At 43.4% G+C, this 25,891-nt stretch overlaps 1 protein-coding gene across 1 annotated transcript in view; it reads right to left on the bottom strand.

Annotated features, from left to right (window-relative positions):
• The window catches only part of CDC73 (cell division cycle 73), a 103,111-nt gene that overhangs the window by 67,984 nt on the left and 9,236 nt on the right, over positions 1-25,891 (bottom strand). The window contains exons 3-7 of the mRNA XM_083156792.1: positions 25,463-25,532; positions 19,132-19,194; positions 18,999-19,051; positions 14,336-14,424; positions 1,021-1,237 (exon numbers count right to left, since the gene is read on the bottom strand). Of these exons, the coding sequence (XP_083012918.1) occupies positions 1,021-1,237; positions 14,336-14,424; positions 18,999-19,051; positions 19,132-19,194; positions 25,463-25,532 (492 nt within the window). The remainder of the gene's footprint in view (positions 1-1,020; positions 1,238-14,335; positions 14,425-18,998; positions 19,052-19,131; positions 19,195-25,462; positions 25,533-25,891) is intronic.

Genomic DNA, 25,891 nt, shown 5'->3' with positions numbered 1-25,891 from the left:
CGATCCCGATGTGCGGCCCTGGGATCAAAAGCAGAAATAAACTTGCCTGACAAGTCTATTTTTGCTTTGAACTGGAAGATTAAAGGCAATTACATGCTGCTCTATGAAGCATTCGCCCCTCCTTCCTATTTGATGGCGGCACCCACAGGCAGTCAATATCAAATTGTTATTGACAGCCACATTGACCAGTTAGCATGCCTCTTAAGTCTGATGCTCTCCAGATGGTATAGATTGTAAAATTAATGTTTTGAGCGAAAGTGGAAGGAGTTTAGCACATGTGCTCTTCATAAATACCAATGCTACACAGTTGTTTATGTTGTATTGATTGCTAAAGTTGGAAGAGTTTCTCCCACAGTTATGCTCTCCCATAATGCGAATGCAGTAGTTCAGGTGGCTTCATCATCTTACATGTGTGCACCATTTTTATAAAGGCTTATTTGCTATTGCGGTGTCTCAAAGCCAACCAGCTTTTGTTACATGCTTCACCCGAATGTTACCTTTAAAAGGCCTTTTTGCTACTACTGGATATAGTAATGGTGTCCCAAAGTCAACCAGCTTTTGATACCGCTTTTAAAAGGCATATTTGCTACAGCTCGCCATGACTGTCCCTAAAGCTGAACCACCTTGTGACACCCTCTCATAACTAATTTTATTGCATGTTTTTCGTTACTGCACATTGTACATTGTTTACTACTGTTAATTCCTACATAGGAATAATTTTAAGCTAATAAATGAGTTTGATCCTGATAGAGCAGTTCTTTGTCTGCAATAAGAGGTGGTTTCCCTTTTGCTTACCTCTCTGTCACGGTGTGTCTAAGCTGGAGTGTAAGAAGAATTTGATGGACACATACACCTAACACCTGGGCATTACACATCTTGATAATGGCCGCGAATAAACAAACCTCTTGATTGTAGCTGCATGCTTAAAGGCATTGAGTATATTGGGTTACAGCTCAATTTATAATACTCAATCTGGAAAATAATATGAAGGGAGAAAAACTTTGATAAAACAAAACTCACCTTTCCTGTACTTTGTAGGATAGTAGTTCTTGTTCTCCATACTCGTTCCCTGCTGACAATATCTCTGGTAACATCCACTTCTGCATCCACAAAACTTCTCTGCTTTAAGGCTGTTATATCATCGTCCAAATCGGTTTTGATTGTAGTTTTTCTTTTTGCCATAATTTTGGCTTTGATGGCAGCAATTTTCTCAACGGACATAGCTTCTGAGAGAGATCTAAACACATTGATAGGAAGGAATAGGTTAAGGTGCAATGTATTACAACTGAGAAAATGTACAATGATAAAGAAAAACCAGTGCATGTTCGGGACACTATTGGCATATGTAATGACTCTACCCTTCTGTTACTATGGACTAAGGTTTTCCTTGGAAACTATTCAGCTCTTCCATATATAACAATGGAAAGCCTTCCCTGCTGCTAACTTCCCACTGAAGACATGAGGTGAGGTTTGCAACCAGATTCAAGCTATCTTTTTCTAGGATATACTAGATGAAAAATAGAATTTGATTGGTTTCCATGTGACCTTTTCCACTTACCCTCTTTATGTTTGATAATGTTAGCCCATTCAGCAATAGTATTTGGCACTGTCTGAAACTAGTGATGTTAGGGAAGCTTTATTTTTATTATTTTTGGAAATAAATGTTTATTAAGTCAAACAGCTGTGAACAAACTTCACATAGCAAAGTTACAGTAGCATGTAGTTACATAGAAATTAGACAGTTGAATTCGATGTCTAACAGGACTGAAGACCCTTTTGACTTAAATTAGAATAATAAGATAAGGGGAAAAGGGAAAATAATCAACATAATCAGACAGACACACAAGGGAATATGGACACAAGGACAGGTGGTAGGGGTAGGTGCCCCAGGGTTGTGGTGCAGCTATAGCAGGGGTGAGGAAATACAAATATAAGGAGGATAAACAATTCAGGTATCAACATCTTGAGTGGGTGAAATCAACACAGATCGATCTAACTGGGCATGGCCTAAGAGGGAAATGCCCTGCCTCTCTCTGTTGTCGCTCCATTTAAACCATTTGTGATGGATCGATGTAGCAGAGGAAGTGTAGGTACAGTCAGCCTTCTCAAAAAGAAAGTGTTCATGGACCTTACTAATATGGAGTATATCAGGGACAGAAGGTGACTTCCAGAGCTGTCCGATAGCTGCCTTAGTGGATACCAATATATGCCCCATTACATAAATATCCTCCTAAGGGAGATGCGTAGCGTAATGAAACAACGCAATAATAGGATCCTCAGGCACCCTTGTCCCCAGTACATCGCCTATGAGGGAGAATACCTCAGTCCACAGCGGGCGTAACACTGGACACTCCCAGAATATATGTAGGATAGACCAACAAACCCACACGCTCTCCAACAAGATTTTGAAGCCGAAGGCCATATCCTATGTTGCCGCTGTGGAGTGAAGTAGGCTCTGTGGCAGAGTTTGTAAAGCATCCCACAATGGCTAAGACATTTAGAAAGCTTAAAGCAAACGTGGGAGATAGCATCCCAATCCTCCACCTCCAAAGACCTGGATAAGTCGGATTCTCATCTAGTTTGGGCTGTCTCGACTTATACCTGTCAATCTGATAATTACACCATTTAGATATTCCGCCTCTGAACCGGGGACGACAGTCTAGCAGCAATAATTTTAGGTAGGGAAGGAGCTACTTTGGGCTTACCAGGAAGTGAAGTCAACCAGTGGCGTAGCTGGAGGTACTTTTAAAAGTCCTGCTTGGGGAGGCCATATTTTTCCTGTAGCTCCGAAAAGGACAAGAGGGTGCACGATGGGCAATTCAATTTTAGGGAGGCGATACCAGCTGAATGCCAATTATCCAACCTCAAATTTGGGACAAGATAGGCCACGGTCAAGAGGGACAGATCTGGGCCCGGCAAAGATAGATCCTCATCGCCTGAAACTAATGTATGCCAATCTGAGAGGGTGGCTCTTATAGTAACACCGGGGCCCGACCAAACAGGCATTGCCTGTTGGGGGGAGCCAGAATAATTCTGAGAGGCGGACATTGGGTAGAAAGGATCTCTCAATTAATACCCAGAGCTTAGGTATTCCAGTAGCAAACCAATCCCTAGCTTGGCTAAGGGAAGCTTTATTTTCTTAAGGAGTGGTGGAGAATATGAACTGTAGTCATTTATAAAGAATTTTACCAATCATATTATATTAATAATGCAACTAGTTTTGGTACTTGTTTCCTAGCACGGCCACATATCTTGGCCATCGGGGGTAATTTGAGTGGCCTGCGACGCGACCGACGCGATGCCCCCGATTTTTCCATTGAAAACAGTGAAAAATCGCGTCGGTCGCGTCGTGTGCAGCTAAAAATGCTTAAATGGTCCAGACGCGATGCCCCCGATTTCCCCATAGGGAACAATGTTAAATGCCTCAATTTACCCGCGATGACCACGATTTCCCATAGGAAACAATGTTAAATGGATCAATTGACCCAAATCAGCATAGGAACAATAGTAAATGGGCCAAAAAGACCCCTGAACATTGAAATGTCCCCCCAAAAGTAGTTGACGCCACCCCGCCATCAACGTGAACCCGAAGCGTGGCGAGCGCAGCGAGCCCGCGAGGGGCGGCGGTACGCGTCCTCCGACCTTTTCATGCCCTACTATCCACTAGGGCGTGGAGTGAGAATAGAATAGTGTGGCGAGCGCAGCGAGCCACCGAGCCCGAAGCGTGGCGAGCGCAGCGAGCCCCGCGAGGGGACGCGGATACCTTCACAGGTAAACGCGTCCCTTCGCGGGCTTCCCAGGTGTCCGCGTCGCCATGGACACCTGGGAAGCCCGCAAGGGGCCATTTACCATTGTTCCCTATGATAATTTGGCTAAATTGAGCCATTTCACATTGTTTCCTATGGGAAATCGTGGTCATCGCGGGTAAATTGAGGCATTTAACATTGTTCTCTATGGGGAAATCGCGGGCATCGCGTCTGGCCATCGCACCCGATTTTTTTAGCGGCCGCGATGCCCGCGATGGCCCCGATTTTACCCCCGATGAGCGCGATTCTGATCGGTGTGGCCGTGCTAGGAAACAAGTACCCTAGTTTTATTTTTAACATTAAGGAAAGCTTCCTTCTCTGAATGCAAATACAATCATACTCGTAACTATTATATTAGTAGTTCACATTTCATGGTCATGTCTGGCCATTCATTTCCTCAAACTGCACAATGGTGCAATGGAGGGGAGATGATCAGTTAAACTAAATTAAATGTAAATTATTCCTGTATATGCAATTTCACTATTGCTTTCACATTAGAATGCTAAATTGAAGGTAGACCAAAGTTAATATTCGTGTTCAGAACACTACAAACATCTAAAACCAGGTAATCAGAACCTAAATCTTTACATTTTCTTATGTATTGACCAGTCTGGTTATGTACTGAATTGTCTGAACAAGAATAGGAGATACACAAACAAAACGTAGAGCTGCGAGAGCAAATCCTAGGAGCTTGGTATAATTAATTCCCAAACTTATTGCAATACAGGTTGAGTAACCCTTATCCAAATTGCTCGGGAGCGGAAGCATTTTGGATAATACTATACAGTATTTAAAAAAAGTTATATTTCAATGAGGTATCTTGAGGGCGGGACCCATGTGTGCAGACACAATGCATGTTTGTTGTATAAACACATGAAGTACTCAAATATATTTTATTTGTGCATGAAACAATGTCTCAAAACATGAAACAAAGTTTGCGTACTCTCTCAGACACTGAATTTTAATGCCAAGCAATCATTTTCTTGCAAATATTTAGTGTCAGTTACATATGTAGATAAGGGGTAAGGGGAGGGGGGATATTGGGGTCCGCACACACCTATTTGTAGTTTAATAGGTATTCCTATTGTTGGATTCTTCGCCTTAGTAGTATGTTTTGGCGATGGGTGCTATCCAGGCAATATGATAAACATGGGAGAGAAAAAAGAGAGAGAGAAAGAATTGCGCTGTGGATGCACACCAAAAAGATAGTTTCTATTTGGAGACAGATAGTTGGCCCCAAATAAGTAGGAATTCTTTTTAAAATATAACTTTTATTAGTATTTTTTTATAAAAAGAAGAGACCCACATCCTGTGCTGATTTTTTATATATAGAATCTCACAGGGTGGTCTCCTTCTGAGACTTGTGAAAATTTTTGAAGAATTTAAAATGGACTTTAGACGTACATACATATAACATACATTGGTGACGTGCTTCTTGCACGAAAGATAGAAAAGGTGATTTTGATAGGGATAAAAGGTTTCCCTTAGGTCAGCTACAAATTATGCTGTAATAAGGTATTGTAGTGTATCTTGTGGATTTACTTCCCAGTCCAGGAGATATTTTTGTCTCTCAGAGTCTCTCTCAGTCTTTTTTCTTGGATGGAATTTTAATTTCCACTCTGGAGGAATTTATTGTGTATATTTTACGGCATTGTGTCTCATCTTGCGGGTTTTAATTCCCACTTTGCAGGAGTTTATTGCCTATAAGTGTCCGTCTCTGGGGTTTTGAATTCCCACTCTGGAGGGATTTATAATTTGTATACATACATCTGGGTTTAATTCCCAGTCAGGGAGGTGTTCTGTCTCTCAGTGTCCCTTTAATTGGGGGGGGGGGTTTAATTCCCACTTTGAGAGAACTTATTACCTCGGGATGTCAGCACTTATTATCGTCTTGTGGGTTTTAATTCCCACTCTGAGTGAATTAATAGTGAATAGGTCTCAGCACTTGGAATTTTTAATTTCCCATTCAATAGGGTTTATGTGTATAGGTATCAGCACCCCAAATCTTTATTTGGGTTTTAATTCCCAATCTTAAGGGGTTTATTCTGTACAGATATCGGCACCTTTTATTATCCCGTTTCGATTAATCGGTACACACTGTGTGGTTATGTGCACCTACTGTGGATTTATTTTGTGAATATTTTAGCTCTCTCTCAGAGCCACAAATATTGCTTATAGTTTTCTTTATTCAGTACATAAGCCACCTTATTCCGTACATGTATCGGCACCTTTTATCATCTTATTTCAGATGGTTGGTACACGTTGTGTGGTTATGTGCATCTTCTATGAACTTATTTTATGAATATTTTAGCTCTCTCTCACTGAGCTGTAAAATATTATTAATAAGATGCTTTTGTAGTTTTTTTTTTTAAATTCAGTATATAAACCACCTTGTATATCGATGCCGTCTGGTAGATGTTTATTGAGGATGCATTTATAATTGGTGTGAGTCTGTCATTCCATAGCCCATGTAATACCCTTTTAATAAGTGTTGGCGTATTGCCTAAATAAAGTCCGTTAGGGCAGGGTTAATTGTTATGGATGGCAGGTAATTCACATCACAAATATGCTCAATAAATTTAGGTACGGCTTCCCTATATGGGACCAAAACTCTCTGAATAGGGTGTTATCAATATTTGGTCAGTCGGGATAGAGTTAAAAGATTGTGCCAGACTGTCACAGAATTAATGATATCAAGTGCTGACAAATTACAAGTGGTATTGTAGCTGATTTCCCTATGTAGGATTTAGTATCCACAGAACACCTTCACTGACTTTAGTATCTACAAGTACATTTTTACAGCATCATTGTTTCATTGTATCAACATTTAAATATGATTGGAAACATTTGTAGCCAGCCAAAGGCTAACACGTGTTTCACAAGCTTTGCTTCCTCAGAGCCACAAACCGAGTGTCTCCTGCGTGTCATATTTATTGATTTAGGTCAGCCAATCATTTGGCTTTCCGGTTCCCATGTGATATTATTGTCCAATGGGCTTTATCTTGTCTGCCCTTACTGGGGATGTGATTTCCGCCCTGTCTGTGCGGCGTGCTAACCACGTGACCAGCGTGTGATGTCATCCTCTGGTCATCTGGTATTTTCACGCCAATCGCGGCTTGTTTTTGCCGCAACCCGGAAGTTCGGGTTTCTTATTGCTAGCCCCGGACTCTGTATGTTTTATAACGTTCCGTTTTGTTTTTAATTTTCTTGAACTTTATCTTTCGATTTCAGATGTTTCTTTTATACATTAGTGGGGGCGTCTTATCTTCTATTCCTGGGTACTATTGTTGGCTTTGTTTCAGAACGGGAATCTGTTGATATTAATGATGGATATTTTAATTATGCTCCTTATGGGTAATAGTAAGCCCTGGAACCTGAATATCCTTTCTGAGTGATTATTGTCTTTAATGATTGACGGACTTTTTATGTTGTTGAGCCCTGTTCTCAGGATACTATAGAAGGTTTGATATTTATCAATTAGTCCCGTTTTCTGTATGATTTCAGTTTTGTGCATTTTATTCCTATTCATTTATACAGTTTCTGTTTAAACTGATAGTTGCTTTTTGGTTTTACTGGAGTTAGAGAATTACACTTCAGTGGAATGCATTATGTCATTAGACATGTCCTCGTTTTCGGGTTACCAAGGGTTGGAATATATATATATATATTTAATTTGTGCTTTTGCATATTCAAATTTATATATTAATAATAAGATATAGAGGACATCTTATTAGTTCAATGAAGCTGGTATCTTGGTATTTAATATTTCCTAACACGTTCTTAAAATATAAAGGAGATTTGAGCAGAGAGAACCATTTAGAAATGGGTGGTGGTAGGAAGGATATATGAAACAGCAGAGTGGATGATTGCTTGGGTCTATATTCCTGAGTGAATTTAGGGTGTTCATAGATGTTGCTATGGGTCTGAGTGATGATCCAATATTAGTGATGTCTAAGGTCAATGGTAGATCGATAAAATAAGATTGGTGATGTGTGATAAACAAAAAAGGGGGATAAAAATTAATGGTGTTCGTGATGTGAGTGGGTAAGGGAGGGTGAGGGACACAGGGGGTGGGGAAATAAAGTGGTGATGGGGAAGGGAGTTGGAAGGACATATAGGAAGTGATTAAGTGGATGTGTAATACTTGGAAGATGGAGATTATGGGGGGTATTCAATCTTCGGGTCACGGCAGACGAGCTTGCTCGCCTGCCGTGACCCAGTCCCGTTCTCGGTCAGCTCGACCGAGAACATGCAGGCGGGATTCAATGTCCCGCCTGCAGCGGGACGAGAAGGGGGCGTGGCCGCGAGTTGCGGCCGGGAAGTGACGAGATGCAGCCGGCAGCTCGTCACTTCCCGGCTGTTCTCGGCAGAACGAGCCCGACAGCTAGAGATGTCGGGCTCGTTCTGCCAGGAAACCCTGTTCAATGCTGTCGGGGAAGACAGCATTGAATAGGGCCCGTCGAGCATCTCCCCCACGGTAGATGCTCGACGGCGATTGAATATCCCCCAAAGTCTCCAATGTTTTAATCTCAGTGTAGAGGACTTATTTTATTGTTATTCGTGCAGTCATAACTGTGTGGTTAGACTTTTACTTATTTGGTGTTTTTTTTGGGGTGTCAAGACATCATCAAATGTAATGGTCGTAACTGACAGATAATACCAATAAATGATATTAAATTCATTGTACACTAAATTTTATTTTTTAGGTGCTGTGATGTGCTCATGCTTCAGGACCCGCTCGCTGTGGTAAGTATTTTCTCTCTTTTTCTATGTTCTTTTTTTCTCTTTTTTCTAAATACAGTTACATATGTCCCCAGTAGTGCTTTTAGCTGGGAGGGGGATAATTTGGAAAACAGATATCCAGATAAGGTATACTCAACCCGTTGTGATAAAAAAATAAAAATAAAAGCCTTGGTCAATAAAAAAAAATAAAAAAAACATGCCCGAGACATAGCTAAAATGGGTTACAATTTATTTTGAAAGGACAGAATGGGAAAGATCAGAGGAGGGGTGGCAATGTATGTAAAAAAAGCATAAATGCTATCTGAATACAAAATGTCAATAACAAAAACTGAGGTTTGGGTAATCATAAATACAGGGGAGAAGGACATTACTCCACTGGGGTGACCTATAAGACCAAAAGGCCAGGCGGAAACTTCTGCAGGACATCCCTAACATGGCTTTAAAAGAGGAGGTAATAGTAATGGGAAACTATATCTGATGTAAACTTGGAGGGCTCTTTTGCAAGTTTCACTAGAAGTGGGGAATTTATAGGGGGCATCCCTCAAGCAATTGGTAAGGGAATCCAAAAGCAAAAATGCCACAATATACATTAGACTCAAACGGAGACAGAATATCAGATATAAACGTGGGAAAAACCTAGGACCCAGTTACCAACAAGCAATATTGTCATCTACTAAGACAGAGACCAACTTAGGTCACACACACAAATTTTTTTTAGGAAGGCTGATTTTGCAGAGATGGGGAGAGGAGTAGGTAATTTATTGGCAGACTGGAAGAAATTGGAAGGAGAGGTACTGTAGGAAAAAAAAAAAAAATCCCATACTAAAAGCAATAGACTTTTGTATTAGAAAAAGGAACAGCACAAGCAAAAGAAAGCCTGTTTGGTTTACAAAAGATGCATTAACTAGTTTTAAAGTAAATAAGGTGGCCTTTAGGAAATATCAGCAAACTCAAAATAATAATGACAACCAAACATGGTTCCGTCAGTAGGTAAAGGGGGCCAATTAGGAAGGAGGTGGTATAATAAGACTTAACACATACAGAGTGAGGAGTAAGAAAAGTGATTGGTCCAAGTTAGATTGAGATCAATTACGCTGGCCATCCCTAAACTATGGTGAGATTTGTATTTCACGTCTCTGGAATTGGAAGTTGGAATTTCATGAATTGCGTTTTTCGATAGCAGATCATGATTTTTCCCTATGGTGAGTTCGCTACAAGTACATTTACAGGAGAAGGGCCTGGGGGCAGTATGGGTGGTGTAATGGTTAGCATTACTGCCTCACCGCATGGCTCTGTGTGGAGTTTGTATATTCTCCCCGTACTAGCGTGGGTTTCCTCTGGGTACTCCAGTTACCTCCCATGGTCCAAAATATACTGGTAAGTTAATTGGATCCTAACAAATTAACCCTCGAATGTCTGTGTGTGCATGTACATGTGGTAGGGAATATAGACTGAAAGCTCCACTGGTGCAGGGACTGATGTGAATGTTCAAAATATTCTCTGTAAAGCGCTGCGGAATATGTGTGCACTATATAAGAAACGGTTAATAAGAACAAAAAACTCTCAAAACTGAAAGTAGAAAAAAAAAAATCAATGTGGCCAGACGGGATACTAGTGATGGGAAATCTAGTTCGTTTTGGTGACTAGTTCATTATGATCTAGTTCACCCAAAAGATTAGATCAGAAGATTAGTTCATCTAGTTCATTTAGTTCATTATTCCATCACTGACTCAGAGACTGAGAGGAGTGCATGGATCTAGATGAACTAGACTAGATTATGACACACAGAGCAGGCATTGTAATACTAGCTCATTGTAGGAGTTAAAGTCTTGTTAGAATTATCATATACTGTATGTTTAATAAATCAGATTATTTTCTAGTTTAGAAAAGCAATAAGTTATACAGCACCCTTCTAGTGACATGCTTATTGTTTAGCTCTGCAATATTAATCCCATTGTGGTTATTATTTTACCTTCCATAATATGCAAGTAAAATACCCAAATAAGTCAATTTTTTTCTGCTTTTAAAATACAGTAATTAGAAAAAAACATGTCCCCTTGCCCCAATTTAGCTGACATTAGAGAGAGATAAAGAGAGAGACTTTGCAAAGTAACCAGTTGCTGATTGGTTGCTAGGGGCTGTATGCATCATGAAGGTTCATACATATCCAGCTCTGACTGTAATGTGGAGTAAACAGAGCTACTACAGTATACTGTATGACATGCAGCAGCCAGCACTGTGTCTGTGGCTGCATACACACAATACCTATGCCTGAGCACAGCAGTGCCACACATGGTAGCTCACAGGTACTGTACAGTCTCATTATGGTGTATAGTCAGAGATTAGTTCAGGGATCTGTATGATCAGTGAACTAATTGAACTACTGAACTATTTGCAGGACTCATGAGTCATCAGGACAATGTAGTTCATTTGGATCCACAGAGTCCAGACCATGTGTGAGCTCAGCACTGCCATCTTTGGCAGCTAACATGTACTGCCTCCTGAGTATTGCATGAGAGCTGATAACATGGCTGCTGCAGAAGCACCTACACAGATCCCAGCAGAAGATTTAGCACAGCAGTATGCTCAGGACCCAGTACCAGAAGCAGCAGCAGTAAGTGTTTGGACATCTGAACTAATCATATAATGATAGTATCACATAAAGCATACCTCCCAACTTCTGTCCGTATGAAATAGGGACACTCGCGAGCGCCCGAAAAAGGGGCGGGGCGTATGCAAATGAGGGCGCGGCTTATGCTAATTAGCCGCGACCTCATTTTCATACGAGAATAGACGCTGTGCGCATGCGCACAGCGTCTATTCTACTAGATTGGGGGTCTCCCAACTGCCACCCCCCCGCAGCGGGACAATGCCTGCCGCGGGTGGGACAGCGGGACAGGACCCGAAAATCGGGACTGTCCCTCTAAAATCGTGACAGTTGGGAGGTATGCATAAAGGTGAGCAGCATGAGCACACATGCTCACTCACAGACACACCACACAACTTTGTCTAGGCAGTGCATATTTTTATTTTATTAGATCTGTATTTGCTGGGCTTTGTTGTACTTTTAACTTTAGATACAGGAAGTAAAGATCCAGTAAATAAGCCTTCTGGATCTGCTGGGCTCTGTCTGTCTGTGTGTTACACTTCCCACTTGCTTTACTTCCTGGTGAACTAAATGAACTAATCTTTGCCAGAGCAGTGATCTGAACGATTTAGTTCACTTTGAAGATTAGTTAATTTTGAACTAATCATTCACGAACTACCCATCACTACGGGATACATCCAAGGATACAAAATAAAAAATAAATAAAAAAATGACCCTGGTATTACCATTAACAGAATTAACCAGTCAATAGCTAGGAAGAATTCTAGACAACGAAAAATAGTGCAGGTTGTCGCACTACACAAAAGTGGCAGCAAGCAACTACTGACCTGAAAGAATTTCATAAGTAATAGGGAAATTGATGGAAAACACTACTAAAAATTAGAAATATCTCAAATCCAGATATGTACATGATCCCAAACAGCATGGGTTTACTGTGGAACAATCTTGGCAAACCGATCGAATTTACTTTTTGACTGGGTGATTAATATAATAGATGGAGTCGTAGTCGATTAAGCATATCTAGTCATTTCTTTAGTAAGGATTAGGATTGTGTCACACCAGAGACTGCTAACTAAACTCAAAACGGTGGGAGAAGATTCGGTACTCTTTACCTAGCACGGCGCCCATCGCGGGCATTGAATGCACTAAAAAAATCGGGTGCGATGCGACCCCCGCGATTTCCCATAGGGAACAATGTTAAATTTCTCAATTGACCCGATTTTTCCATAGGAAACAATGTTAAATGGCCCACAGAGGCCAAATAGGCACCCTAAAGTGTGAAATGGCCCCCACAATTGTTAACGCCACCCCACGATCAACGTGAACCCGAAGTGTGGCGAGCCCGCGATGGGCGGCGGTACGCGTCCTACGACCTTTTCATACCCCCACTATCCACGTCGGCGTGGAGTTGAGAATAGAATAGTGTGGCGAGCGCAGCGAGCCACCGAGCCCGAAGCGTGGCGAGCGCAGCGAGCCCCGCGAGGGGACGCGGATACCTGTGAAGCCCGCGAAGGGACGCGTTTACCTGTGAAGGTATCCGCTGCGCTCGCCACACTATTCTATTCTCAACTCCAGGCCGACGTGGATAGTGGGGGTATGAAAAGGTCGTAGGACGCGTACCGCTGCGCTCGCCACGCTTCGGGTTGACGTTGATCGTGGGGTGGCGCTAACAATTGTGGGGGCCATTTCACACTTCAGGGTGGCTATTTGGCCTCTGTGGGCCATTTAACATTGTTTCCTATGGAAAAATCGGGTCAATTGAGGCATTGAACAGTAAAATCGGGTCAATTGAGAAATTTAACATTGATCCCTATGGGAAATCGCGGGCATCGCGTCGGTCGCGTCGCACCCGATTTTTAGTGCATTCAATGGCCGTAATTTTTTTACCTGCGATGCCCACGATCAAAATCGTGGGCGCCGTGCTAGGTAAAGAGTACCGAAGATTCCAAGATGGTAAAATGGATAAGAAATTGGTTAGGAAACAGAGTTGTAGTAAATAGAGTGCAGTCTCAGGAGGGGGAAGGTCACGTCTGGTGTAGCCCAGAAGCCTTGTGCTTTTTAATATCTTGGTTAGGGACATTGCAAAGGGTATCCAATGGGAAATTTTCCTTTTTGTAGATGATACAAAACTGTTAAATAGGGTAGACTCTAGTGTTTATTCTATCACCCACCAGCTTTGAAAACCCATGCAGTTCCTCTTCCCTGCCTGGGGTGTCGCTGTCTGATGAAGTGCTTCTAGCACAGTGTAGTCTGCATAGCAACACTGATATGCAAACCAAACTTCTGTTAGCAACACCACAGCAGACACCGACACCCCAGGCAGGGAACAGCATGGGTTTTCAAAGCTGGTGGGTGCCAGAATGAACACTATAGACAACCAGAAGAGTGAACAAAATTATCGAAAATCTAGATACACTAAAATGAGTATGGGTCATGGGGTCAACATACTTTCGGTCAACAGGGCTTAGGTCAACACATGAAATAGGTAGACAGGCCTAAGGTCAACAGGGTCAGAAGGTCGACAAGCATTAGGTCGACATGAGTTTCACAGGTTTTTTGTCCCAGATGTTTACGTAAGTCGACAGGATCACCAAATCAGTGTACCGCGCCCCCTCACATGGCTTGCTGCGTTTGTCATGCTCGGCATTCTAATATATTTGACTGTCAACCTTTCCATTGTTGACCTAATACTTGTATCGACCCTAGTCCTGTCAAACTATTTCATGTGTTGACCCAAGCCTTGTCAAACTAATATATGTCAACCTTCATACTGTCGACCTAGCAACTGTACCCCAATAGAAGAATGGTCAAGAACATAGCAACTACAGTTTAAATGCCAACAAAAAGGCAAAATCATGAAATGGTGTTCAGTTCTAGTGGCCATATGCATATAAATCCATTGTAGACTGAACAAAGAAAATTAACTTGGTTAGTCATGGGAATATTCTTACAAGTAGGGATCAAATAGGGTTGAGATTACCAAAAGGTGTAAAAAACAAACCCAAGGACAGACTAGGTTCTTATCGGCAATTAAATTCTGTGTTTCTAAGTAACAAACAGAGAAGTGCACAAATTAACACGGACTACTGATTACAGCACGTTTTGCAATGCTGTGTTTACATGCTGAATTCCTGAACATAACCAACCAGTGCAAGCATATTTAAATAAAATAGAATACCGAATTTGCTCAGTCTGCACAATGCCCTCTTTATGACCTTCCAATCGAGCAGCCAATCTCTCCTTGTCAAGACGAACGCGTTCTTCATCCTAGGAAAATATAAAATTATATTTGGAATATATAATTATCTGGATTATAGAAAAATACATTCAATGTATTATCCTCATTTATAAGTGTTGTATATTAAACCACCTAGGTGGAGAAATATATACAGGCGCTTCTGGATAAGTTGTTTGGCAAGCTGCTCACACCGTGGGGAGGTCAGCCCCCAGAATATATACAAAGGAAAGAACACACAAGGGGTGGTGGAGCGCTATACAAAAAATAAAATAAATATGAATATATATGACCAATTGGGTATTACAAATATTTTATTTTTACTGATACAAAATCAATGGTTAAAAAGCAATTGCATAAGGTAATATGTACTGGTATACAGCCTGTTGGGGATCATATAGATATTAGATACAGATGTAAAAAAATTTAGCAATATCTCACTTGTTCCCAGGGTTACTCTCCCGAGTGGAGTACTCGCAATCTCCCATATAGGTTTTAGTGGAATCTGGAATGGCGGGTGTCCATAGACCTGACTGGAGATTTTGAACCTGATCCGGGTTGTATATGGATACTTGGTCTCAGTCCTTAATAGGAGGCTCCATTGAATGGCAGGTGGTGGTGTCCCTTGTAAAGTCCAGTGCAAATGTCCAACAAATGGAAATGGCTTGGGAGAGGGAGAGTTGGTCCAAGTAAGAATAACTTTGGTTAAGGATCCCAGGGTGATCAGACTGTAAACGCTTGACCTGCCGCGTTTTGTTGTCCACAGACAACTTTTTCAAAGGTATGACATTCACTGGAGCCTCCTATTAAGGACTGAGACCAAGTATCCATATACAACCCGGATCAGGTTCAAAATCTTTAATCAGGTCTATGGACACCCGCCATTCCAGATTCCACTAAAACCTATATAGGAGATTGCGAGTAATTCACTCGGGAGAGTAACCCTGGGAACAAGTGAGATATTGTTCAATGTTTTACATCTGTATCTAAGATCTATAGGATTCCCAACAGGCTGTATACCAGTACATATTACCTTATGCAATTGCTTTTTATCAGTAAAAATAAAATATTTGTAATACCCAATTGGTCATATATATTCATATTTATTTTATTTTTGTACAGCGCTCCACCACCCCTTGTGTATTATCTTCATTTATAGCCTGACTTAAGGGTGAATTATGCGTATAAAAAGCTTTTTTCACTTTACATACACAGAAACATCCAAGTAGATTGTGGTTTTCAAGTTCAGTGAAGTAAAGGTGCATATTGTACATACTACAGGATAAATAATTAACGATATGCACAGTAAAGATATAGTGTGCAAATGGTCTAGTGTTAATTACCATCATTATTAGTATCTCCAAGACTTTCCAAGTGGCTGCACCCGCTCTCTGGTATTCACTCTCTCCCTCAGACTCTCCACCGCTCTTCATAAGTTCAAACAGGCTCTCAAGATCCACTTCACCAAACCGCTCTAACCCTTAAACCAGTGGTTCCCAAACTGTGCACCTAGGCTCCCTGGGGTGCCTCGGGACACTTGCAGGGGTGCCCCGGGTTGGTCGTCCAGGACCAATTCAAATTATTTATGATAAATTATTTCTGGACAAAACCAGTGCTGGTGGCTGCCAATCATAAAATGTGTACAATCAGAACCAAATCCTGCCCTTTACCACATAACTGAACCTAAGAAGCACATATCAACACAATCTACTTAATTTGATATATATTTATTTGGGCCTAGGGGTGCCGTGGAAAAATTCTGATACTCTAGGGTGCAGTGATTCGAAAAAGATTGGGAACCCCTGCCTTAAACCAGTCTCACTGTCTACCCCACCTGTGTCACCCATCTCCCTGACCCTCTCATTTAGAATGTAAGCTCCCAAAAGCAGGACCCCTTTCCCTTGTGTGTGTTTCCTTTTCCTACCAACACCATCTTTGAGGGCAGCAGATCCTACAGTTTTCTGCCACCCTGATACTTATTTCAGGGTCATCTGCTGATACAGCTATATTTACCCTGTACTTATGGCTTCTTGTATTCCACTGTAAATCACTGTTTTGCTTATTTTATAATTGGGGTGTGTGGATCCCTTGTGATGCCGTATAAATAAAGACCCTATAAAAGGTAATCCATCAATAATTAAGTGCCATGAAAACAGGAGCAATAGATGCACCTATCTTGAATACTGCTCCCAAAATACAAAAACACAAAAGTGAAATGATGGTGGGTTAGAATGCAGAGGAAGTAAAAGTAGGTGGTATCAGGCAAGATTATTGAAAAGAAATTTAAAATACACTTGCCCCAAGCAAATAGTTAGGCAGCAGCAAACAAAAAGACTGTTTGTGATGCTATTTTCCAGTCTAAGGGGGATATTCAATCCCAGGTCACGACTGTCTGGCTGGCCCGACAGTCGTGACCCTGTCCTGCTCTCAGCCAGCTCGACTGGTAATCCGCAGGTCGGGATTTAATGTCCCACCTGCCGAACGCCGAAAAGGAGGCGTGGCCGCAAGATATGGCCGTGGATAGTCAAGCTGCTTCTAAAGTCGGGCCCGTTCTGCCGATATCCCTGTTCAATGCTGTCAGGAAAGACAGCAATTAATAGCCCTCCCCCTGCTATTTCCCCCGTCGGTAATAGCAGCAAGAGATTGAATACCCCCCAAAATATAGAATGATATAAAGTCACAGAACCTTTATAGGATTCTTTTTTAGCAAATAAAACTAATTTATAAAAACATACATACAAAATACAGCAAAATAAAAGTTGTAGCGAAGCATGTAATTTAAAGACTAAATAAACAAAAGTATGATGGGCCCACTGTCTGCAAGTCCCTGCTGCCAACGCGTTTCAAACAAGTTTTGTCCTTTCTCAAGGCATAGAGACTAAATCCCATTAGAGGGTATTTATACTCCCCAGCAGGGACTTGCAGACAGTGGGCCCATCACCAGGAGGAAGATCCATCTTCACAGCATCCAGGGACGCCTGTGGTTTTCGATCTATCGCTGTTTTTGTCTGCAGTTTATGTGGACAGAATTTTCTGGTGAGAGTCCATTGTGTGCACCCATCTTGTTCTTTAAATTGTATTTTAAAGGAATAAAATGGTATTTCACTATTGGAGGCAAATTTCTGTTTTCTCCGCATGGTGATATATCCGTAAGGGACAGAGGATCAGAAGTTGGAGTCAATCCCTCCCTCCTATTGAGCGCAGATTGTCTACTTGAAATAAGTGGACAATAATAGAGGGTACGGTTCCCCACCTAGGGGTTTTTGTGTTTTTAACCACGACAATAGGGTAATACACTATGGGGGATATTCAATCTCCGGCGAGCACCTCCCGTCAGGGAGATGCCCGCCGGGCCCTATTCAATGCTGTCTTCCCCGACAGCATTGAGCAGGGTATCTCGGCAGAACGAGCCAGACATCACTAGCTGTCGGGCTCGTTCTGCCGAGAACAGCCAGGAAGGGTCGAGCTGCCGGCTGCAGCTAGTCTCTTCCCGGGCGCAACTCGCGGCCACGCCCCTTTTCGCTCCCCGGCAAGTGGGACATTGAATCCCGCCTGCATGTTCTCGGTCGAGCTGACCGAGAACGGGACTGAGTCACGGTGGTCGAGCAAGCTCGACTGCCATGACCCTAACATTGAATACCCCCATATGTATGGTTTCTCTTCCTTTTATCCATATTGAGAAATATCAGCAGAAACTGTACATGATCTGAGAGTGAGGCGCGCCTGAAAAAAACGGTCAGGATTTTCTTCTGTATCTATGGTTTTTATATATGTGGTGATATATTAACTGTACAGTGTCAGACAGCACCTAGCGCATTAATTTATTCCTAAAAAAAAAAACAGAAATACTATATGTACCTTACATTGCTTGCCTGTGTTGCAAGGAGCAATTAAGCAGGTACCCTCACATTGCTCAAAACATGGAAGCGTAACTAATATGTCATCTAAAGGTTAAATGGGTTAATACCCAATATTTCCTGAAATAGACCTAGTTTGAAAAAAGCCAAAGAAAATAAAAACCACAGTTGAAAAGTCTGCAAGGGGGATGAAAACATTTCTAAGATATATAATTACCAGTTGCTTATGTAGTGCTCAAATATTCTACAGAGCTGTACAGAGTGTATTTGGCCTATCAAATCAGTCTCTGCCCCAGCTAGTTAATGTACCAGTATGTTTTTTGGAATATAAAAACAAACCGGTGAGAATATGAAAATGTCCTACGGGGCTGTGCTGGGCTTACTAGCAAGACCAGTAAATACCTTTGTACAAAGTGCAATTTCTGTGTTAAAAATTGGGCCATTTAATAATGGTCATCCATTGACAAAGACTTCAGCCTTCCATGCTGATGCAACTATCTGGCCTTCAGGGAAGCTTCTATCACACTTGACTTTTCCCATAAGACTAATCAACATCTGCACAGAAATTCAAAACTGTATTCACTTCATTGTTAAGATTGTTATTCCAGCCTATGATGACCCTTCTGTAACAAAATGGTAAGCAATATATTCCAGATCAAAATGTTGTAGAAGTGTATCCCGCTAAATTGTATAGGTACATTTTAGGAACAGCATAATTACTGAAACCACCACCATAAGGAAGAACTCACCTCTACTCTTGGTTTCTTTGCCTCGGCTAATATTTCATCTGCAGCCCTTTTCACTGGAAAAGCAAATAGTTGTTTTAACATATTGAAGGGCCACACAATGGTCTTTCCAGCAGTTTAAGTGTTGGATACCTACCCTGTGTGGATCGTTGAAGGCCAATTTCTAGTGGTGCACTTCTGTCTATACTGGCAGACGTTGCTGCATGAGAACAAAAAGAACAAGAAACATGAATAACTTTTATTAAGCTCTTAAATAAGACTATTAACTGGACTAGACCTTACGTTTAGTAGTGACCAGCCAAATAACTGGCAATCAATTATCCTAAAACATCAAGCTGATCTGAAACAGGTAAACTGAGAACAGACGTAGAATAAAAACGAAAACATTAAGCACACAAAGGGGCGTATTCAATGTCAGGGGCACAGCTGCCGAGCAAGCTCGACAGCCGTGCCCCTGTCCCGTTCTCGCTTTGCTTGACTTGAGCTTGACGATTGGGATTCAATGTTCCGGCCGCCGAGCGTCGAGAAAGAGGCGTGGGCGCAAGCTGAGGCCGGAAATAGACGAGCTCCGGCCGGGAGCTCGCCTATTCGGCTTTTCTCGGCAGAACGAGCCCGACAGCTTGTGATGTCAGGCTCGTTCTATCGAGAACCCCTGTACAATGCTGTCGGGGAAGACAGCATTGAATAGGGCCCCGCAGCCATTTCCCCCCGTCGGGAGATGGCTGCGGGAGCGCAACAAACATTGAATACCCCCCAAAGAGGCACCATTTTGTACTTCTGCCTTATTCAATGTAATTTTTTTTTCTTAAATGAAGTTCATTATAGTAAATGAAGTTCATTCTCTGATATGGTCGTGGTGACACAGCTCAACATTGGGATGTAGGAGGGTCCGTAGGAGCCAGGCACCTATCCTCAAGCTTTTGGAGGGTAGGCTCCTCCCTTTTGCATCCCAGATTCCTCAGTTCAATCTTGCAAAGCCACTGGAATACATTAACTCAGTACAAATGTCTGCACATATTATATGCACAATTTAAAAAATGTAACTTTTCAACCATATATAACATGAAACATCATGAACACTGGCATACTTACTGAGCATAAGGGAGGGATCGCTGTGTCACCAGGACCATATCAGAGAAAGGGATTTCGAACGGTAAGTTCTTACAAAAATCCCTTTTTCTCTTTCAATGGTCCTGGTGACACAGCTCAACATTGGTCCTTTGGGAGGGTACGCTCAGGTCTGCAGCTCTCATCACTGCTCGCCCGAATGATGCGTCCTCCGACGTGAACTCATGGAACCTGTAGAATTTGGCAAAAGTGTGAACAGATGACCAAGTGGTGGACCTGCAAACCAGCTCAGCTGTGAACCCATGTCGAACCGCCCAAGAGGTAGCGACCGACCTGGTGGTATGCGCGTTAATCCTGGCCGGAACAGGCCTACCAACCTTAGTATATGCAAAGGCAATGACAGAACGCAACCACCTAGCAATGGTCTGCTTAGACGCAGGCCAACTAATCTTGTGCACATCATACAAGACTAACAAAGTATCAGTCTTCCTGACACTTTTCACCCTGTCCACATAAATGTGCAAGGCGCGCACAACATCCAAACTCCTCAATTTGTCCCTTTTCCTGGAACCCTCTGGGGGTTGAAACACAGGCAAAACTATCTCCTGATTCAAATGAAAAGCAGAGCCTACTTTTGGTAAAAATTGGGGTACTGTTCGAAGAACAGCCCTGTCATCATGAAAAATAAGAAAGGGAGACTTGCAGGACAATGCTCCCAACTCCGAGACTCTTAGCAGAGGCAATAGCCAATAAAAAGACAAGTTTCCATGTAAGGAACTTAAGGTCAGCCCACCTTAATGGCTCAAAGAGCGCCCTTTCGAGACACTCCAGTACCAGCGATAAGTCCCAGGGTGCCACTGGTTGCTTTTAGGGAGGTTTCAAACTGGAAACCCCTTGCAGAAAGGTCTGCACCTCCGGTAGCATTGCTATCCTCTTCTGGAAATAGATAGAGCTGAGATCTGTACCTTGAGTGACTGAAGGCTTAGAACAGACGAGAAGCCATCCTGCAAGAACTCAAGTAACCTTGAAAGTCGAAATCGAGAGGTATGTGATTTCTGCCTCTCACACCATCTAATATAGGTCTTCCAGACCCTATAATAGTTAGCCGAAGACACAGACTTCCTGGCCTTTATCATGGTATTCACCAAAGCCTCTGAGAAACCCTTGTTTTTTAAGATGGCGGTCTCAATAGCCGAGCCGTCAAATTTAGCCGAGCTAAATCCAGGTGGAAGAACGGCCCTTGGCTTAACAGATCTGACCTCTGAGGTAGACACCACGAGTCCACAGACAGTCTCTGAACACTCGAGTACCAGGACCTCCTTGGCCAATCTGGAGCCACTAGAATCACCGGGATTCCTTGTGATTGAATTCGTTTCAGAACTCTCGTCAGCATTGGAAACGGCAGGAAAACAAAGTAGATTCCCCTCCCAGGGGATAGTCATTGCATCCACCGCTTTGGCCAAGGGATCTCTTGTCCTGGCATAAAACCTGGGTACTTGATGATTGAACCTGGATGCCATAAAGTCCACATCCGGAGTTCCCCACTTCACTGTAATCTGGTAAAATATCTGTGGGTTCAGACTCCATTTCCCTTCAAGCAGTTCCTCCCTGCTCAGGAAATCGTTCTCGACATTCTTCACCCCGGGGATGAATATCGCTGATAAAGCTGGAACCGTCTGCCCTGCCCACAAGAAGATCCGGGAAACTTCCCACATGGCCAGTCTGCTGCGTGTGCCCCCCTGACGATTCAGGTACGCCACAGCCGTGGCATTGTCCGACTGAATCCGCAAGGGTAGACCCTGCAATCTTTCTCCTGCCAGGGATATCACCATCCACACAGGCCGCAGTTCCAGGATGTTGATCGGCAAGGCTGACTCCTCCGTGGTCCACAAGCCCTGAAGCCGTAGGTCCAGAACAACTGCCCCCCCAGCCCCTGAGACTGGCGTCGGTAGTGACTACTAGCCAGTCCCAGGACTGCAGAGACCGACCCCACTGAAGGGAATCCACCTCCATCCACCATTCCAGGGAAGACCGGGTTTCTGGAGACAACACTATCTGTTCTGACCTCAGGGTCTGAGTATTTTCTGACCAGGATGTCAGAATGTTCCACTGGAATACTCGAGAGTGGAACCTGGCAAACTGTAGCGTCTCGAAAGTCGCCACCATTTTCCCCAGCAGCTTGAGACACCTCCAAACTGATGGACTCCGAGGACCCAGAATCTCCCGAACCAAGATGGACATGTCCCTGGCCTTTGTCTCTGGTAAAAATACCCGATGTAGATGGGTATCCAGGATAACCCCCAGGAACTGGATTCTCTGAGACAGCATCAGCTGAGACTTTTGTAAATTTAAAAGCCAACCGTGAACTTGCAAAAACCTGATGACTTTTTCCAAGTGTTTCTGCAAGTACTCCGCCGACTCTGCTTTAAACAGCAGGTCGTCCAAATACGGAATCACAGTGATTCCCCTCAGTCGGAGAGCAGCCGCCATCACTGACATAATTTTGGTGAATACCCTTTGAGCTGTGGCCAGACCAAAGGGCAACGCCTGAAATTGCAGATGCAGGTTTCCTATGGCAAATCTCAGGAGAATCTGATGTTCCAAATGGATAGGAACGTGCATATATGCGTCCTGGACATCCATGGATGCCAAAAATTCTCCCTGGTCCAGGCTTAGCAACACAGACCGCAGGGATTCCATCTTGAAATGGTCCACCCACAGATGGAGATTCAAAGACTTTAAATTTAAGATTGTCTGAAAGACCCGTCTGGCTTGGACACCAAAAACAGAGTGGAATAAAAGCCTTTAATCCACTCCGCTCGAGGGACCGGGATCACCATTCCTTTTTCTAACAGGGACTGAACCACCCCCAAAAGAGCAGAACTGAGCCGTGACTCCTTTGGCATTGGTGTGGGTAGAAATCTTTTCGGAGGAAGACCCCTGAAGGGAATCCTGTACCCCTGGGACACAATGTCCAACACCCAAGGATCCCGGTCCAACAACGCCCAAGCGTCCCTGAACCATCTCAGACGCCCCCCCAAACTGACCACCGCTGGGAGACTCCCCAGGTAGTCATGCAGAGGGCTTGTCCTCACCTTCTGTGCTCGGTTTCTTGTGGAAAGTACCGAATTTTGACTTTGGGGCCTTGCCCCTGGAGGACTGGAACTTTCCCATAAATGAGTGTGCTCGAAAGGACGCACTCTAGGGGATCACTCTAGGGGAGGGCCGAAAGGACGGCCTAAAAGCCGAAAATCTTGAGGCCTGTTTTGCTGCAGGAGCCGGCAGGAAAGTACTTTTGCCTCCCATGGCCTGCTTAATAATCTCTTCTAGCTCGGAACCAAAAAGCAACTTTCCTTTAAAAGCCAACGCCTCTAAGGCCTTTTTAGATTCGTTATCTGCCACCCAGGCTTTAAGCCAGAGCACCTTCCTGGCATTGACGGACACGTGGATACTCTGGAAACCATTTTAAGTGCTTCCTCCTCAGCCTCAAGCACATACTCCGCAGCTGCTTTCAATTTCTCAGCTAGCAGTAACACACCTGGGTCAGCGTGTAAATAGTACATAAATCACTGGCCCAAACAATCATGGCCTTGGATACCCATGCTGATGCTATAAGAGGGCGTAAAGTGAAACCCACCCCCTCAAAGATTGCCTTGAGGTTACCTTCAAGCTTCTTGTCCACAGGGTCCTTAAAGGCCGCACCCCCCCGGACAGGTAGCACAGTGGCTTTAGAAAGCCGTGACACGGAAGCATCCACCACCGGAACTTTTTCCCAGAGGTCCGCATGAGCCTCAGGCATGGGGTACAGACTTAAATACCTCTTAGGCATCTGAAGCCTCTTATCAGGCGTTTTCCAAGCCCCTTCCAGCAGATCCTGTAAACCTTCATCAGTAGGGAAGGTAACAGTTTCCTTACGATGCCGCTTAAAAATTCCTTTTGCAGGAGTCTTATCCTCCACAGACAAATTCAAATCCTGTTTTACAGCAGTAATCAAATGCTCCCACCCCTGAAGCCGAGGAATCTTCAGAATCATCACCCTGATCCCAGGGGATGTCTGTGCACTCTCCAGATTCAACAGCAAGCAAAGGCACTGAATAAGACCTCTTAGGAGTCCCCACAGTATCACAATCAAATCTGTCAAACAAATAATTAAATCTGCTGATCCCTTTTGCAGTATCCTGCATGACCTGAAAGAGCCCAGGATCTGCTAAGGTTAGAGGCAGGGAGCCAGAGGACTGCTGAGATGATGACATAGGTCTACGGGAAGATACCAACACATCACTCTGCCTGTCCAGCAATTGCACTAAGGCATTTACAGACCTGCCCAGGGCACTGGCCCACGCAGGTTCCGATTGCTCTACCCTCTGGGGTTCACTGCCCATGGGTCTCACACCAGCGCAAGTAATACACAAGCCCCCCTTGGCCATCTGTTCAGAGGCAAATTTTAGTGTACAAAAACTACAAGCGCACAATGCATTAAGGGCTCCCTCCCCCAAAGCCACAGACTTGCTCAGACATGATGCAAAGTTAACACAGTCACAGTGCACAACGTACAGGCATTTATACAGAGCCAATGTACCACAGTCACTTATCTGTCTGAAGCTTTCAGAAGTGGGGGAAACGATGCCCAGGAAATCCAATCACTCTGCCAGGATCTGTCAGCAAGCTCAGCTCCGCTACAAGCGTTCCGAATGGCGCCAAAACAGAGTAAGGGAAGAGACCAAGTCCCTGCTGCTGCGGGGTCCGTGACTTTTGGCGCCAACCACCCCCAGACAGCCACTCCCACTGTAGGATCTCCAAGTTCCAGTGTCTCCCCCTCTGCTGGGGACCACTTGGAACATGCCTGTGACACACTGCTGTCCTCTCATACAGGAGCTCAATGTGTAAGCTCCGCAGAAAATGGCCGCCGCCATCACGGAGCGCCTGTCCCCCATGATCCCCACCTAGCGTGAAGCCGGTATCAGAGCGCTCCGGAGCCCAGGCAGCTTCTTAATAGAAGCTGTAAGCGCTGCACAGGGAGACCAGACAGTGTCTCCCCTCGGCACAATGAGCTGACAGGACGCGCTTCTGTCAGCTCCTGCTGCGCTGTCAGTGTGAGGATTCAATGAGAATCCTCACACTGTGCCTACCTAGCTAGTGTAAAAGTTAATAAAATAAAAAACTCTATAGCACCCACTCCAGTGGGCACCTAACACGAACTGAGGAATCTGGGATGCAGAAGGGATAAGCCTACCCTCCAAAAGCTTTAGGATAGGTGCCTGGCTCCTACGGACCCTCCTACATCCCAATGTTGAGCTGTGTCACCAGGACCATTGAAAGAGAAAAGGGCATTCTATATTTTCTATAAGATTTTATTTAGTTGTGTACATCACATCAAGAAGCACCACTAAAAAACTTACAGGTTTCCCCATTTAAGTAGGCAAGGAGATCTTTTCTGTCAGGTCTTCTGACAACAGGAATATTTTCAGTCTGAAAAAAAAAAAAGGATAACAAAATAAATAAAAGTTATGCACATACATAAAGCATAAATATGAAAGAAACCTCTCTAGTGTTTTTTGTGTGCACTTAAATATTTAATAAAAGGTATGAGGTTATTTTTTTTTAGCATAAAGAAAGCAATACTTTGGATTCTTAGGGTGAGATTTAATAGGATGAGATTTTCAGAAAGTGAGAGATTTGGTAAGAAATCTCCAGGTTTTTTTAAAGCGGCAATCATTTACACTGCAAAACCAGTTTGATTTTGCAGTGTAAATGATTGCCACTAAAAAAAACTGGAGATTTCTCACCAAATCTCTCACTTTCTGAAAATCTCATCCTATTAAATCTCA

The sequence above is a fragment of the Crinia signifera genome, chromosome 8 (genome assembly GCF_055691185.1).
Source record: "Crinia signifera chromosome 8, ASM5569118v1, whole genome shotgun sequence".
Lineage (NCBI taxonomy): Eukaryota > Metazoa > Chordata > Amphibia > Anura > Myobatrachidae > Crinia > Crinia signifera.
This window is presented reverse-complemented; position numbering and strand designations above follow the sequence as displayed.